At 33.7% G+C, this 18,132-nt stretch overlaps 1 protein-coding gene across 1 annotated transcript in view; it reads right to left on the bottom strand.

Moving 5' to 3' along the window:
* Window positions 1-18,132, bottom strand: part of DNAL1 (dynein axonemal light chain 1) — a 40,023-nt gene that overhangs the window by 13,463 nt on the left and 8,428 nt on the right. Inside the window, exons 3-6 of the mRNA XM_020906858.2 lie at window positions 15,286-15,324; window positions 10,807-10,916; window positions 8,121-8,176; window positions 419-474 (exon numbers count right to left, since the gene is read on the bottom strand). Coding sequence (XP_020762517.1) covers window positions 419-474; window positions 8,121-8,176; window positions 10,807-10,916; window positions 15,286-15,324 — 261 coding nt within the window. The remainder of the gene's footprint in view (window positions 1-418; window positions 475-8,120; window positions 8,177-10,806; window positions 10,917-15,285; window positions 15,325-18,132) is intronic.

The raw sequence follows: 18,132 nt of genomic DNA, 5'->3' as shown, positions 1-18,132 counted from the left end.
GCGGATGCTACTTTCTCCATTCATCCCACTCTTTCTTTCTCTCACTGTGTCTACAAGTCCATTCTCTACATCTGCATCTCCATTCCTTCCCTGCAAATAGGTTCATTAATACCATTTTTCTAGATTCCATATATATATTAATATTCTAAAGTTGGTTTTCTCTGACTTACTTCACTCTGTATAATAGGCTCTAGAGCTCATCCACCTCACTAGAACTGACTCAAATTCGCTCTTTTTTATGGCTGAATATTATTTCATTGCATATATGTGCCGCATCTTCTTTATATAGGTATTTTTTTTATATAGGTACTTTTTATACTTGCTTTTCTATTTTGAAAAGTTTCTGCAACAGACAAGTATTACTAATATACTCAAGAAAAAGAGTGTATCCTTTTTTAAGTAGTAAATAACAACCTACCAGACCATTTAAGTTCTTTATGTTGTTTCTTCCTAAAGACAATATTCTCAAGTTTTCTGTAGAGGAAAGAAAGCAATTTTGCTTTATTAGAATCATATCACACAATTGTTATAAATCTAATATAATAAAGTTTTAATACATTTATATAATAAATATCCTTATGTAATAAGAAAGGCTGTACTAATAAAAAGTGGTAATCAATTAGGAAATAACATTGACCTACACTAAGGTAAACTCTACAATTGCAATCACATCAATATTAAATTTTAAATGTTTAGCTATTTGAAATGCATGGTTTTAAATTACTGGCTAGTAAGAAATATTACACAGATAAAATAAGAGAAAGGAGGTTTGAACTTTAAATTTGGGAGCATATACATTTCAAATCTCTTATTGTATGAAGACTTATACTAGAAAATAGAAACATTCCCATGTACAGTCCCCACCTCACTCCACAAAAGATTAGAAGTGAAATCAAGTGAATTACTATTTTAAAAATCTTTTATTTTTTAGAATTAGATTGCAATTTGGTTTAAAAATAAGTCTATTTGTGTTTTTTAAAAGGATGTTTCTTTTGTCTATTTATAAGGCTATTTCTGGAAAAAAAAAGTAGAAACAGTGGTTGGTTTGGGGGAGGAACTGAGAGTCAGTCTATGGGCAGAGGAAGATATTTTTAATTTAGCTTCTTCTGAACTTATTTGCATAACACCATATACACATATTATTTTTCAAAATTAAAAAATTTCTAGTAAAACATGCAATCTCACTTCTATCCTAAAAATCTACTGTGATTACTTATGCGTTATACATTTAATCTTCACAACTCTGCTATCCAATATGGTAGTTACTAACCACACTGAAACAGTCACTAAGTCAAGTCCGACTCTTTGCAACCCCATGAACTGCAATACTCCAGGCTTCCCTGTCCTTCACTATCTCCCTGAGCTTGCCCAAACTCATGTCCATTGAGTCAGTGATGCCATCCAACCATCTCATCCTCTGTCGCTCTCTTCTCCTTTTGCCCTCAATCTTTCCCAGCATCAGGGTCTTTTCCAATGAGTCGGCTATTTGCATCAGGTAGTCAAAGTATTGGAGCTTCAGCCTCAGCATTAGTCCTTCCAATGAATATCCAGGGTTGATTTCCCCAAGGATTGACTGGTTTGATCTCCTTGCTGTCCAAGGGATGCTCAAGAGTCTTCTCCAGCACCACAGTTCAAAAGCATCAATTCTTCGGTGCTCAGCCTTCTTTATGGTCCAACTCTCACATCCATACATGACCATTGTAAAAACCAGAGCTTTGACTAGATGGATCTTTGTCAGCAAAGTGATGTCTCTGCTTTTTAATACACTGTCTAGGTTTGTCATAGCTTTTCTTCCCAGGAGCAAGTGTCTTTTAATTTCATGACTGCATCCACCATCTGCAATGATTTTGGAGCTCAAGAAAATGAAATCTGACACTGTATCCACTTTTTACCCATCTATTTGCCATAAAGTGATAGGACTATATTACTTTAATTAAAATTATACATAAATTCAGTTTCTCAGTCACATTAACCACATTTCAAGAACTTAATAGCTATAAATGGCTAGTGGGAACTATATTGGGACAATACAGATAATTCTATTGGTTAACACTGTTCTAAAACATCCATAATTCAATGGTTAAGAACAAAATCCAATCCAAACTCTCCAAGGAAGTAGCCAAACCTCTTGGAATCTCAGTTTTCTTTTATGTAAAATGAGGAAGTATAGACTCTATCTTATAGGAATATAAGGACTAAATGAGATAATTGTCTAAAATATTCAGCATAATGCCTAATCCATAGTAAGTACACAATAAATGATGTATATGTGTATAGGTATCAGGCATATATAGTTATATAAGTTTTGGTTTTAATTTATTTAATAAAATTTTCAAATTATCTTATGAGAAACATTTAGTTTTCAGAACAAGGTATTAATATTTTAAAAGCAATCTAATTCTTGCAAAACTGTTGAAATAAAACCCCATGTTATAGGCTGAACTGTCCCCTACGAATCCATATGAGGTCCTAACCCCCAGTACCTCAGAATGTGACTCTATTTGTTAACAGAAACTTTAAAGAGGCAATTAAAGTAAGATGACATTTTAGGTAAAATACAGTATGACTGGTGCCCTTCTAAGAGAGAAGATTAGGACACAGACAGAAACAAAGACAAAGGGAAAAGATGGCTATACACAAGCCAAGGAGAAAGGCTTCAGAAGAAATCAATTGTATCTACACCTTGATTTTGGACTTCTAACCTGTACAACTATGAGAAAATAAATTTCTGTTGTGTAAGTCATCCAGTCTGTGGGATTTGTTATGGCAGCCCTAGCAAACTAATATACTTTATATATAACTATAAATATGTGGAAATTAAATATATAAGAAAATCACATAATCAATTTTCTTTAAAGCTTCTTAATATGGAAAAACACTATCTTTTTCTGTTTAATGCAGAATAAAAACCTTATTCAAAAAGTTATTCATTCAATACATAATTATTGAGCATCTACTATGTGCCAGGCATAGCTATAAGTGCTTGCAATATAACAGTGAATAATACAGATTCAAATTCTTGCTTGTCATGGAGATAATTTCTGGCAGACAGTAAGCAAAACAATTAAGTGTATTAGATAGTGACAAGTGTAAAGCAGAAAGAAAAGCAGGCAAAAAGAATGAAACAGCAGGGGGTAGAAGCATCCAACATGTTAGATAGAAGGTGACTTTGAAGTAAAGATTCAAAGGAAGTGAAGCAGCTAGACGTGAAGCTATCTGGAGGAAAAACATGCAGAGGGAACTTCAGCTGCAAAGGCTTCAAAGCAGGACCAAAACAGAAGTATTCACAAAACACAACCTAGCTGAGAGAATGAGAGGAGAGTAACAGGAGATAAAATTAGAAAAAAAAAAAAAAAACAACAAACAAACAGGCCTTATAGGGGATATGACAGAGGAGTCAAGAAATTACCAAGGAATTTGGCATGAGCAGCTAGAAGAATGCAGTTGTCACTGCCTGATACAGACACACAAGAAGCTGGGTTAACAAAGGCTGGGTAAGGATAGCAGGACTCAGTTTTGAACCTGTTAAGTATGAAATGTCCAGTAGACATTCAATGGAAATGTCGGGCAACTGAATGTGTAAGCCTGGAGTTCAGAGGAGATGTATGGACTTGAGCTATAAATTTGGGAACCATCAGCATACAGATGGTAAAGCCATGAACTGGATGAGAATGTGGAGTAGGTAAAGACAGAAAAAAGATCCAAGAACTGAGGCCAGGAATATCCCAACATTAAAAAATTTGAGGACATGAGACTGGGAGGAAGCAGCCAGAAAGGCAGGAGGAAATCAAAAGGGTACATTATCCTAGAAACCCAATAAAGAAATCATGTCAAAATGCACTTAGGTCAACTAAGATAAGAATTGAGAAATGACCTCAGATCAGAGATAACAGATACATGCAGATCTTTCAAAGATAATATCTAGCTTAATATATACAACTCTTTTTAAAAAATGAAATGGCAATGAGAGGGCTAAAAGGATTTTATTTATTGCTGTCCAGGGAGGTAAATTATGATATCAAAGTTAATAGATTAACTGTTCTAACATTACACAATTACATATTTTCCATATTTTTATATGCTGCATAAGTAGAATGCCACTACATGGAAAACAGTTTTTAGGTCTTGAGGAAAATCAAAACATTATCGTAAAGTTATATTTATTTACTTAGTAAACTGAAGGAGTATACTGTTTGAACAACAATATTTACTTTCTAATCTTTAAATGAGAATATTATTTATATTGTACAGCTTTTTAGCCACAGTTTGAACATAATCATGTCATACCATTTTCTCGCCACAACTGTTAGGGTTAATCTGCCTTAAAACCCCCCTGTTAAATAGCAATACTTGTTTATTTCAGATCTTTTCATACTAGCATAGTAGGTAAGACATAGTGCTCATGACAGGAAAGGGGTAGGAGGCAAGCTGGAGTCATATATTCGGTATTTTATACGGATCAGTTGGCTTCATTTTGCTTCATAGTCACAAAGTGTATTCTCTGTAGACTGCAGAAACACCATTTGTTACAAGCAGAACTAAAGTGAGATGTGTCCAGTATAACAAATACATGATACAAATGTCTATCCTCTCTCTTTCCATGTCTATATTAGACATCAATAATTGATGAAGGTACTCTTTTCCACGGAATTTCTCTTTTTAATGTGATTTTCCTGAGAGTCACTACCAAGTGATCAAAGAGAATAAGAGTTACCAGCCCTTTATAAAAGTTTACCCAATTTCATATGTCATAGTCATGTTTTTATTAAAGAAAAGCATGTTGTTCATACTGATAAATGTTATCAATTTAGCCTCATGTAAGCAAGTTATTTCAATTGCAAAGAATCCAAAAGAGAAGAAAATGAAATATCTCAAATTGTTTAATGAGCCAGTGAAAACTGGAATAGACTGAATCATTTTAAATACAACTCTAATAGTAAACACTTCCTCTCCAGCACTATATAAATACTGAATATAACTTTGAGTAAGGTACAAGGCAGGGGCAGGGGGAGACGGAAATTAGGAATAGAAGATTAAAAGATTAATAAAATATGGGGCTTGCCCTAAGGGGCTCATTATCTAAAGAGACAGAACATATTCCTAACTACAATAACAACTACTATTTCTTGCGCATTTATATGCACCAGGCACTATTCTAAGCACTTTATACACACTGACTCATTTAATCTTCAAAATAAATATATGAAGCTGTTGTTTAGTTGCTAAGTCGTGTCTGACTCTTTGCGACCATGAACTGCAGCATGCAAGGCTTCCCTGTCCTTCACTATCTCCCTGAGTCTGCTCAAACTCATGTCCATTGAGTTGTGATGGCATCCAACCATCTCATCCTCTGTCAACCCCTTCTCCTCCTGCCCTCAATCTTTCCCAGTATCAGGGTCTTTTCCAATGAGTCAGTTCTATGCATTAGGTGGCCAAAGTACTGGAGCTTCAGCTTCAGCACCAGTCCTTCCAATGAATATTCAGGGTTGATTTCCTTTAGGATGGACTGGTTGGCTCTCCTTGCAGTCCAAGGGACTCTCAAGAGTCTTCTCCAACACCACAGTTCAAAAGCATCAATTCTTTGGCGCTCAGCTTGTTTATGGTCCAACTCTCACATCCATACATGACTACTAGAAAAACCATAGCTTTGACTATATGGATCTTTGTCGGCAAAGTGATGTCTCTGCTTTTTAATACACTGTCTAGGTTTGTCATAGCTTTTTTTCAAGGAACAAGTGTCTTTTGATTTCACGGCTGCAGTCACCATCCACATTGATACTGGAGCCCAAGAAAATGAAATCTGACACTATTTCCACATTTACCCCATCTATTTGACATGAAGTGATAGGACCAGATACCATGATCTTTGTTTTTTGAATGTTGAGTTTCAAGCCAGCTTTTTCACTCTCCTCTTTCACCTTCATCAAGAGGCTCTGTAGTTCCTCTTCACTTTCTGGATTATAACCCAAGGTAGACTGTTATAAATGTTTCCAAGAAAGAGTAATTATGATGACGGAAATCAGAAGTCTTTAGATATCTTCCTCTAAATAACATTTAAACTTTGCATTCTTAATATTAATTTTGTTTCTTGTAGGGTTTTCCTGTTACAGGAAGGGGCTGTTCTCAATGAAAAGCACTGCATTAACAAGTGTACAAAGTCATAAAAAAGAATGACATGTTTGGGTGTAAAGAGGATGTTACAAACTTTTAAATGACTCTGAATGCAACCTTATGGCATTTGGTCTTTACTAGGCAAAGGGGAGTCATTAAAGGTCTCTGGTCTGGAGGAATGATAAATAGAACAATATTTTCACAAAGAAAACTCTGATGTCAGTGCTGAAGGTCAACTGAAGAGCAGAAAGATAGGAGACAAGGAGATCAATTGGGTGGCTATCACAAAAGTTGTAAGGCAGTGTTTTTTCAAATTGTGGATCATGTGAAATCAACCTAATGGGCTGTCAGCAAGGACCTACTATATAGTAATAACAGGAAAATCTACTCAATATCCTGTGATAACCTACATGAGAAAAGAATCTAAAAAAGAATGAATATGTGCACATGTATAGCTGAATCACTGTGCAGTACACCTGAAAGCAACATAACACTGTGAATCAACCATACGCCAATAAAACAAACAGAAAAAACCTTAGTGGATTGTGACAAACATTTAAAACAACATGAACTCACACTAATAATTTTTTAATAATGGGATCGATGCTATCAGGGTAAATACTGTTTTACACATTTTAATCCAGTTCATATGTGTATATTTGATATGCATATTCATGTGTGTACATGCACAGTCACTAAGTCGTGTCTGACTCTTTGCTACTCCATGGACTCTAGCCCATCAGGCTCCTGTGTCCATGGGGTTTTCCAGCCAATACTGGAGGGGGTTGCCATTTTCTCCTTCAGTGGATCTTCTCAACCCAGGGATTAAAGTCACGTCTCCTGCACTGGCGGACAGATTCTTTACCACTGAGCCACCTGGGAAGCCCTATGAACGTATGTACTGAGTTATTAATTCAAATGTGTTTCTTAAAAAAAAAAAATGTGTTTCTTATTGTGGGAAGTGTTAAAAAATGTTTGAAAAAAGACGACCTAAGGGGAAAATGATGAGGGTCTAAATTAAAGCTGTAGCTCCTGGAAATGGAAATGCAACAAATTATTTGAGAGCTCTTTCAAAGAATAAATTTAACAGGACTCAGTGATGAACCTGGATGTAGGGCTTGAGGGAAATAAAGGGGAAATGTTATAAGATAAATGATGGCTCACCAAAAGATACTTACATCCTAATCCCTGGATATGAATGTTACCATACATGGGAAAAAATATTTTACAGATAAGAGTAAGTTAGGAATCTAAAGATGGGGAAAATATCCTTGATTATCCAAGTGTTTCCTAAATGCAATCATGTGTGTCCTTATAAGACCGTGACAGAAAAAGATATGACGGAGACAAAACAGTAGAAGGAAATATGATCACAGAGGCAGATACTGGAGTGACACAGTCACAAGCCAAGGAATGTGGCAGTCATTAGAACCCAGAAAAGGCAAGGAAAAGATTCTCCCCTAAAGCCTCCAGAGAAACTGTAGCCCTCTTAAAACATTGATATTGGCTCAGTGAAATTGATTTCAGACTTCTGGCCTCTAGAATTGTGAGGGAATAAATTTCTGAAGCTTTCAGCCACTAAGTGTTTGCAGCCCAGAGGCAACTTGCATAAGGAACCTTGACAACTGGGAAGGAGTCAATGCCACTAAAAAAGACAAGGAGCATAGGAAAAACAAGGATATGAGGAACAAAATTTTAAATAGAACAAATATGAAACACAGAGAAATCTGGACAGAAACAGATAATAAAAACTTGATTTTTCTAGTTAAGATATTTCAGTTCTAACTCTACAAGCTTTAAAATGTCTTTAAACTATTCAGATTTCATGTTATCGCTAATTTTCTTTAGATAGTCAAACAAGACACATAGTTTATATATTCTTTCTATCATCTGACAATTACTGTGGTTGAAACAGGTGCCAGCTTCTAGGATTATGCAGTGTCTCTGGAATGTTTATTCCAAATAACTAAAAAAAACCCTAGAACCATCTGTTACTGTGGATCACTTACTTAAGCCATTCAGGTTTGCAATTTTTTCAATGCAGTTTGTAGACAGTGAAAGCTTCCTAAAAGAGTAAAAAAAAGAATACTTGAATTAATAAGAAAAAAAGTTAATAGTGTAACAGAAATTATTCCTCAAGTGCTCTCAGACATTTCCTTTTCACACTGAATCCTTTTTTCCCTTCTCAGAATGTATTCTTTGCATGCATGTGTTCTTTCATTTTGAAATCTTCATACTTTTTTCCCTGATTACAAAAGTTAATAAACATTCACTGTATAAAATTAAAAAAACCTTTTTGTGGACACTTTGGTGTTTTCTAATAAATTTTTAAACGTGTATTTTCTTTGACCCAGTAATTCATTTATAGGAACATATCCTATGGAAATACTAAAGCCAAATATATATGAATTAAACTATTTACTGTATTATTATAATAGCCAAAAAATGGGAAAAAAATTTATAAACACCCATCAGCTAAGGAATACAGATAACAAAATACTATGTTTCCACTAAAACGAACAAGATCGGGCCATACATACCAACTTTGGAAAACGTCCATGATGTGTATATTATAAAAAGTCACGTAATCCTAACCACCCCAGACATTCCGCCAGAGATACTTTCACCAGTTTATATATATTTTTTCTATATTTTTTCCCTATATATACTTTAATTGTATAAAAACAAAATTTTAAAGGGAGCATAATTACACACTATTAATCTTCTCTTGACAAAAATGTTTAAAATCTTAGTAAACTTCATGCAAAGAATAAAAGCTAATTTTATTGAACGCTTCATATGTGCCTAGTATTCTTCTAAATACTTTACATGTATTAACTATTTTAACCATCAGAATGATCCTGTGAACTACATATTAGTAACCATATTTTATAAATGAGGAAACTGAGACACAAAGATGTTAAGCAATTTGCCTACTATTACAGAGCCAGAAAGTAGCAGATCCAAATTTAAAACTCCTCAAAACTGACCCTAGAACATGTGAACTTATCCTTCTGATTTGATTTGAAGAGGAATTATTCTTTTTTTTTTTTTTGCTTAAAACAGTAAAAGCAATTACTGTACACTGTAAATTATTGGTCATATGTGTGTATTTTCTAGTCATTCCCCACTCCCAAGAATTACCAATGAAAGTGAAAAATGGAGTGGAAAAGCAGGAATACAGTCGGGGAACAATTCTGTAATTGTTGTATAGGCAACCTGCTCAAAGAGTGTCAGCAAAAATATGAACAGGATGACCCTTAAGCAGTTTCTAGGGTACTTTAGTATGAGGTATAGAAACTTCTCAAGGTTTGATAAAAAGACATTTGACCACTTTGTAATAATGCTCTTTGAAATCATGATTTTGAAGCCAAAAACACATTTAAGGTGGATTTTTATGTAATACACTGTGTTCTCATCACAAAGGACAAGCTGCATACAATAACTAAATTACGTTTGCTTTTCCCTCTAATTCCAAAGATAGACATTAGTCTAAGGCATGCATTCACAAGTATGTGCTTATGAGTCATTTAGATTGTTTACTGTAAATACAGATACCTAGTTTCATCAGTAGATTCTTCTATAAATTTGAAGTGGGGCTTATCTGCTGCACAAGGAGGTTCTTATGTAGGTAGTCAGGGAACCACACTTAGGAAAATATAGGATTTTCCAATATTCTATAACAAGTGATTCTATAACATTCTATAGCCCTGACAAGACACTGCAGCTTAAGAGTATGGTTACAAGATGTCATGGTATAATTGCCTCAAATTAGTCACAGAACCCTGCTAAAAAGCATGCAGAATATTCAGGAAATCAGTTAAAATAATAAACATAGATATAATACTTAAAGTCTTGGGAAAATAGGATTATAAGTAAGTGTAATTTAGTGCCAATGAGGAAAAAAAAAATTAGAAGGCTCTACATGAGAATGCTAGGACTTCCCTGGTGGACCAGTAGTTAAGATTTCATGCTTCCACTGCATGGGTTCTATCCCTGGTCAGGAAACTAAGATCTTATATGCCATGCGGAGCAACCAATAATAATAATAAAAAAATGAAATTTAAAAAATGCTAACCTTGGTACTCAAAAACTGGTGCAATTTTGGTTGGTATTTCCTTTTCTTTGTGTTTTTAATATTTTCTAGATGTTTTACAATGTATTTTCATAAATTGAGAAATTTTTCAAAAGCGGTAACTTTTATGCTTCTGAGCAAGTATAGTATTGACTTTGATGGATAATTTAGAGAAACTACTAGATTTTATGGCAGAGAAATAGTTTTATTGTGTTATTTAGCTTCTCCTAAGAGACAAGGAAATTTGGGTAAAGAATCCACCTTCTAATGCAGGGACACAGGTGTGATCCTTGGTTGGGGAACTCAGAATCACGGGACAATTAAGCCCGTGCACTGCAACAATGACCCAGCACAACCAAAAAAAAAAAAAAAAAAAAAGATCATACTGTTAAAAAAAAAATGATACAGGATAGTTTAGGATTACTCTATTAACGACCCTATAAACCAATAATCTTTTGCGTTTGGCTTTGCCAAAGGGAGAATCACAGGAAGGAAGGAAGGGAGGGGGGAAGGGAAATGAAGCCCAAGAAAATAAATACATTTTTTTAGTCTGTGTATTTAGAAAAGGAAGGGAAACTTAACAGCAATAGTAGAAAGGATGAAAAAAGACAAGCACTCACTCGCAATTAGAAAGTGTGGACAAGGATGCGTCCATCTTCTCTATAGGGGGGATCTGGGCATACAGCTTTATCTCTCTGGCTTCAGATGGCTTCTGGCTGGTTTTTTCTTCCTATAATAAAAATTAATGTGGAAGAAAATAATCCCAGATTATAATGTGGAACTAAAAAGGCCAGATTTTCTCAAGGCTCATCAATATTTCAAAATAGCTATTAAAATTCAGTAATTCTGTACATTCTTGACAGAACGCTTACTGACAACATTTACTTACTGAACCTGGTAACTAGCTTATACATGGCTGATTCAGATAATTCCCTGTCAGGTCTCAGCCAAACGGGAAAGAGGAAAGAAAATAAATTTTATTTCTGTAGTTTTTTAAATCTTTTAAGAGTCTGTCAATTAATAAACAAAAATAAAACCCAATAACAAAAACATTTTCCTGGGAAGGACTCCTTGTCCCCAAACAAACTATTCTTAAGTATCAGATTTAGATCTATAAGACCAGCTGTTTTTGTCATCTCATCTTTCTGTTCCTATATACAATTTAGTCTGAGTTACAACCACCAAATACCAAGAATTTGGGAAGGTATTCTCTTTATGACAAAGCTAAGGTCAAATTTATTTGTCTACAATAATTTACTACTACATTCTGTGTTACAGTTTAATTTCAGTACCTAATACAATTTAAATTTCAATTACCAGGATATGCTGCCTAATAATATTTCCTAAGTACCTCAATGCTTAGTTCTATCTCTCCAACAAAACAAGAAGATACTGCAGCTCAGGGACCATTTTTTTTGCTTTCCTATGTTTTCTGTTGCTGTTGTTTAGTTGCTAAGTTGTGTCTGACCCTTTTGTGACCCCATGAACTGCAGCACTCAGGCTTCCCTGTCCTTAACTATCTCCCGGAACTGCTCAAACTCATGTTTTCTATAACTAGTGTGATATAAGACACAAAAGAGATTTTTTTTTAATCAAATTATAACACATCAATAATAGAAAATATATAATCAGTTGAAAGACATCTAATACACATCCACTCAGTATTTTTTTGTATGCCATAGGTTAGGAGGTGGGAAACTGACATCTTTAATAAATGTTGTGTTAATGAGAGTAAGAATGAGTATGATATCTTCAAATAATCTTAAAGTTAAAGATTTATGGCCAAAAGAAAAAAAAAGACTTACAGTCATAATATAATCTAGAAATAAAACGTACAAACCAAATAGCCAACCACTTGTTATTATAAACCAAGTGTTATTAACCACTTGTTAATATAAATATTATTATATTATCCTAAAATCTGCTTCGAGGAAATTGTATTGAGTACTAAGCTACTCCATACTTTTTTAATGAAACAAAACAGATTTTTCACTAGCTAGACAGAAAGGAATTTTTAAATTGCAATTAGGGTATAAAGAAACTTATAAGCACTAAAAACAGGAATTCAAATATTTCCTTATCCTAGCTACTTTGTCTATTTTACATAGACACCAAGTTTCTTGAAAGACTTTTTATTTAAAACCCAGTTACAAAAGCAAAGATACATTATTATACAAAAAACTGATAACACAGTCAAGTAAGCTATCACTGGGGATAGAAATTGAGGGCCATCTCTATACTCTCTGGAAATTCTATCCATAATGCTGAAATACAACCATTCAAACTTTATAGAATTTTATATTCAAAATATTTGTTTAAATTAAGTGCACATTTTTTACAATGCCATTTCCTAACATTACTATGTGCTTTTTAAAAATGTATCTTATGTATTTTTCCAGATATAATTGATATACAGCACTGAATAAGTTTAAGACATACAACATACTGATTTGACTTACATAATCATGAAATGATGACCACAGTAAGTTTAGTGAACGTCCATTATCTCAAGTAGATACAAAATAAAAGAAATAATTTTTTTTCCTTGTGATGAAAACTCTTGGGACTTACTCTCTTAACTTTCATATATAACATACTGCAGGGTTGTTGTTCTTCAGTTGATACATTCTGCCCAACTCTGCCACCCCATGGACTACAGCTTGCCAGGCTTCCCTGTCCTTCACCATCTCCTGGAGTTTGTTCAAATTCATGTGCCCTGAGTCAGTGATGCCATCCAACGATCTCATCCTGTGTCGCCCTCTTCTCCTCTTGCCCTCAATCTTTCCCAGCATCAGGGTTTTTTCCAGTGAGTCAGCTCTTCACATCAGGTGGCCAAATTATTGGAGCTTCAGCTTCAGTATCAGTCCTTCCAATGAATAGGAAGGTTGATTTCCTGTAGGACTGACTGGTTTGATCTCCTTGCAGTCCAAGGGATTCTCAAGCATCTACTTCAGCACCACAATTCAAAAGCATCAATTCTTTGGTATTCAGCCTTCTTTACGGTCCAACTCTCACATCCATACATGACTACTGGAAAAACCATAGCTTTGACTATATGGACCTTTATTGGCAAATGGATGTCTCCACTTTTTCATACGCTGTCTAGGTTTGCCATAGCTTTTCTTCCAAGGAGCAAGCGTCTTTTAATTTCAAGGTTACAATCACTGTCCAAAGTGATTTTGGAGCCCAAGAAAATAAAATCTGTCACTGTTTCCACTTTCCCACATCTATTTGCCATGACATGATGGGACCAATGTTAATTACATTAATCATTTTGTACACTGCATCCCTAGTACTTACTTATCTTGTAACTGGAAGTTTGTACCTATTGACTATCTTCATCCAATTTCCCCTACTCCTACCCCTTGCCTCTGGTTGCCACAAATCTAGTGTCTTTTTCTACGAATTTGTCTGTTTGTTGAAACATAATTGACTTACAGTGCTATGTTAGTTCCTGGTGTACAACACAGTGATTCAATATTTCAGTACAAAATTATCACTACTTTTACAGATTTATTGAGATATAATTGACATACAACATTATTTATGTTTAAGGTATGCAATGTGATACTTTGATATATGTATATATTGCAAGATGATTACCAGAATAAAGTTAACACATCCAGCACCTCATACAATAAATTTTTTGTGTGTTGAGAACATTTAAGATTACTCTCTTAGCAACTTTCAAATATATAATACAGTATTATTAACTATGCTGTACACAGATTTCCAGAACTTATTGGTCTTATAACTGGAAGCTTCTACGCTTTGACCAACTTTTCCCCATTTCTTCCATTCCTCAACTTTGGTAACCACCATTATAATCTGTTTCTATGAGTTGGTTTCTTTAGATTTCACATATAAGTGAGATCACAAATGAAAAAACCTCGAATTGTCTTTACCTATCTGACTACATCATTTAGCATAATGCACTTAAGGTCCTTCCATGTTGTCACAAAAGGCAGGACTTTCTTCTTTTTATGGCTGAGTAATATTCTATTGTATACAAATATATATTTTCTTTATCCATTCATCTACTGATAGCCATTTAGGTTTTTTTTTTTTAGGTTGTTTTCATATCTTGGCTATTCTGAATAATGCTGCAATGAACCTGGGGATAAAGGTATCTCTTTGAGTTAGTGATTTCATTTCCTTCAGATACACATCCAGAAGTGGGACTCCTGGCTCATATGGTAGTTCTACTTTTAATTTTTGAGGAATCTCCACAGTGTTTACATTAACCACTCCATCATAACACTATACCAACTTACATTCCCACCAAAGTGCAAAAGGGTTCCCTTTCTACCACATCCTCACCAACACTTTTCTCTCATATTTTTGATGACAGCCATTTTAACAGGTGTAAGGTGATATCTCTCTGGGGTTTTGATTTGCATTTCCCTGACGATCAGTCATGTTGAGTATCATTTTAGAATTTTTATTCGAGATTTTTTCACTTGTCTATGCATGATTTTCATTTGTTCACATTGACTGTCTCTGTTCTAACCTCCAAGAGACTAAAACCATCATTTATTTAAAACCTAGATAATCCATAGCACATATCACTCTACTACCTAAAATGATATGTGGTTTAATAATGACAAAGTTGAAAAAGAACATGGAGATTCCAGCTATCACAGTAACAGACAAATTAGCCTTTCCAGATTTAAATTTTCCAATGGTCAGACTTTTCAACTGAAATTTTTATTGAGATATTTGAAGAGTCATGTGCAGTTATAAGAAATAATACAGAGAGAGCCTTTATACACTTTGCCCAGTTTCCCCTAATGGTAACATTTTTCAAGATTATAGTATCACAACCAAGATACGGATATTGATACAATCCACTAATTTTAATCAGATTTTTCCCAATTTTACTTGTACTCATTTGTACATGTGAGTGTGAATGTGTTTGCACGTGCGTATTAAGTCTATCTAATTTTATCACCTGTGTAGGCTCATGTATCCACTAACACCATCAAGATAACAAAACACTTTCAGTACCAAAAGAGCCCCTGTATTGAATGGTCAGATTTAAATAACTGTCCAAAAATTATCCTAATACGGTTTCTAGAAGTAAAAACTCATAAACTCACCCATCTGGCTAGGGCTTCTTTGATTGTTGTTGCTTTCGCCTTAAAAAGAAAAAAAAAAACACAAGGTTATGTTTATTGGTGTGATTTGTTGACTCAATTTTCATGTAACAATTATTAGCCCTGGCATCTACCATTAAAAAGATTTCTTTTTTTGAGACTTTATATGAAAAGAGAATGTTTTAATTTCCTAAAATCAGAAATACTTACTTAAACACCTCTCAGAGAAATTAAGGAAATCATGATGTATCATGTCATATGCTTTACTCTCACGTGATTTACAAACAACAGAGCTGTCAACACTGATATTAAAATATAACTTATTTCATTATTCTAAGATTTATATCTTTCTTTACATTTTAATATCTTTGAAGTTTAGATACATCTTACAACCAGGAAAAATTTATAATTGCTGCAGCCAGGTAGCACTGATGAAGATTCAGAAAAATATTAACCATCTTGTTTAATATACATACCATATAAATTTATTTTTATGCTTATAAAAAAATAAAAATGATAAAAATTTTAGCATGATAAAAATCTATATGCCTAAACACATTTAAAATAACTCCGTCAATAAATACAAAATAAAATTTCTAAGTGATAGGAAATTAAGTCACAGTTTAATTCCAACATCTTATTTTTCTTATTTTTTAATTGGAAGATAATTGCTTTACAAGGTTGTGTTGGTTCCTGGTGTACAACATTAATTTTCTTTCTTAGAAGAAGATAAAATAATGCTGCACCTTATAATCAATAGTATCTTAGATTCAATTTAATATGATATTAAAAACTTTAAAGGTAAGAAAAGGAGGACATCCTTTGAATCATTGCTGGAGCTTATTTTATAAAAGAGATAACCCTAAACAATAACGAAAGGAATTATGTCTCTGAAGTAAAGATGCACTAATAAATAACATAAGTTAAAAATAAAACTATTAAGTAAAATAATAAAATTAAAGACAAAGAATGTAAAAATTTGAGGAATATAACACTTAAAAGGAAACTTATGCTTAAAATACATTAATTTAAAAATAAGAGAACAGGGAACCCTATTCAATATTCTGTGATAAACCATAACGGAAAATAATATGAAAAGGAATATATATATATGTATAACTGAATCACTCTGCTGTTTAGCAGGAGTAAACACAACATTGCAAATCAACGTTACTCAAAATAAATTTTAAAAAATAAGAGAAAACAAGAGATAGAAAACAAATTAAGCATTCAAAATATTTGGAAAAGTAAATCATGAAGGTAGAAGGAAATAGAAAGGAAGAAATCAATGAAAAACAGAATGAGAGGAAAAAAGATGAACAAAACTAAAAGCTGGTTCTTAAGTTTCTGGCAAGCCTAACTGAGCAAAACAGAGAGATATACAAATTAAAAATACAGAATAAACAAGGAGAGATGACAGATACCACAGAGATTTTTAAAATAAAATATTATAAGCAAATAGAGGGCAATAAGTTTGAAAACCTAAAGTATACATTTCCAGAAAAAAAAATGCCAAAACTCACAAAAAGAATCAGGAAATATGAATAGACCAATAACTATTTGAAAATTAAAAATATAATCAAAGAGATTTACCCATACCCTCCCCCGCTAAAGCCCCAAATCTAGATAAATTACAAATAAGTTCTACCGACCTTTCAAGGAGCAGATATTCCTTGTTATGCAAGTTGTTTCAGAAACCAGAAAGAAAAAGAGGCAAAGCTGCCAACTTATTTTATGAGACTAGAATAATTTTGATGCCATAACCAGATAAGGGGCCCTCTTTACTTCTCAAAACAGATTTGAAAAATCTTAGATGCACAATATTAGATTTCCAAAGCCAATGGTGTATAATGATCATGATCAAAAATGGCTTATGCCAGGGGCATAAAGATTGTTTAACAACAGAAAAACCTATTACAAATGTAAACCATTTATAAATGGATTAAAAGGGGAAATTACACTTATTTCAAAAGTGCAGAAAGAGCAGTTGATAAAGTTCTACCTCTGATATTAAAAGCTTTTAACTAAGGGTTAGAGCAAAATTCCTTATTTGATAAAAGTTATATATCAAAATGGAGAAGGAAATGGCAACCCACTCCAGTATTTTTGCCTGGAGAATCCCATGGACAGAGGAGCCTAGCAGGCTACAGTCCATAGGTCGGAGAGTCGGACACGACTGAAGCAACTTAGCACGCATGCATGCATATATCAAAAAGCTCTAACCAATACCAGCTTAATGAATAAATAAATTCATTCACTTGAGCAAATATTCACTGATTACCTCCTATATACCAAACATTCTTCTACTTGCTTCAAATATATCAATGAACAAAACAAAGATACTTGCCTTACGGGAATCTACATCTATTGTGGGAGACCAATGGTAACTGATATAATAAATAAATAGATAAGTCATATACAGTATATTAGAAGGTGATAATTACTAAGGAAAAAGAAAAAGCTGAGCTCAGTAAAGAGTATCAGGATGTGTGTATATGTGTATGGTGGATATTTATTTTAAATAAGGTGGTCAAGGTGGGCCAAATTGAGAAGGTAACATTAAAATATCCTCAAACTCCTAAAAGACAACATAGGCAAAAAAGGTAATAGAAATAAAAGCAAAAATAAACAAATGGGACCTAATCAAACTCAAAAGTTTTGCACAGTAAAACCACCATAAACAAAACAACCTGTGGGCTGGAAGAAAATATTTGTAAATGATGTGACCGATGAAGGGCTTAATTTCCAAAATATACAAACAGCTCATATAACTCAGTAACAAAAAAAAAAAAAAAAAACTCAGGGACTTCTCTGGTGGTCCAGTGGTTAAGACTCCAGGCTTCCACTTCA

Source organism: Odocoileus virginianus, chromosome 6 (genome assembly GCF_023699985.2).
Source record: "Odocoileus virginianus isolate 20LAN1187 ecotype Illinois chromosome 6, Ovbor_1.2, whole genome shotgun sequence".
Taxonomy (NCBI): domain Eukaryota; kingdom Metazoa; phylum Chordata; class Mammalia; order Artiodactyla; family Cervidae; genus Odocoileus; species Odocoileus virginianus.
This window is presented reverse-complemented; position numbering and strand designations above follow the sequence as displayed.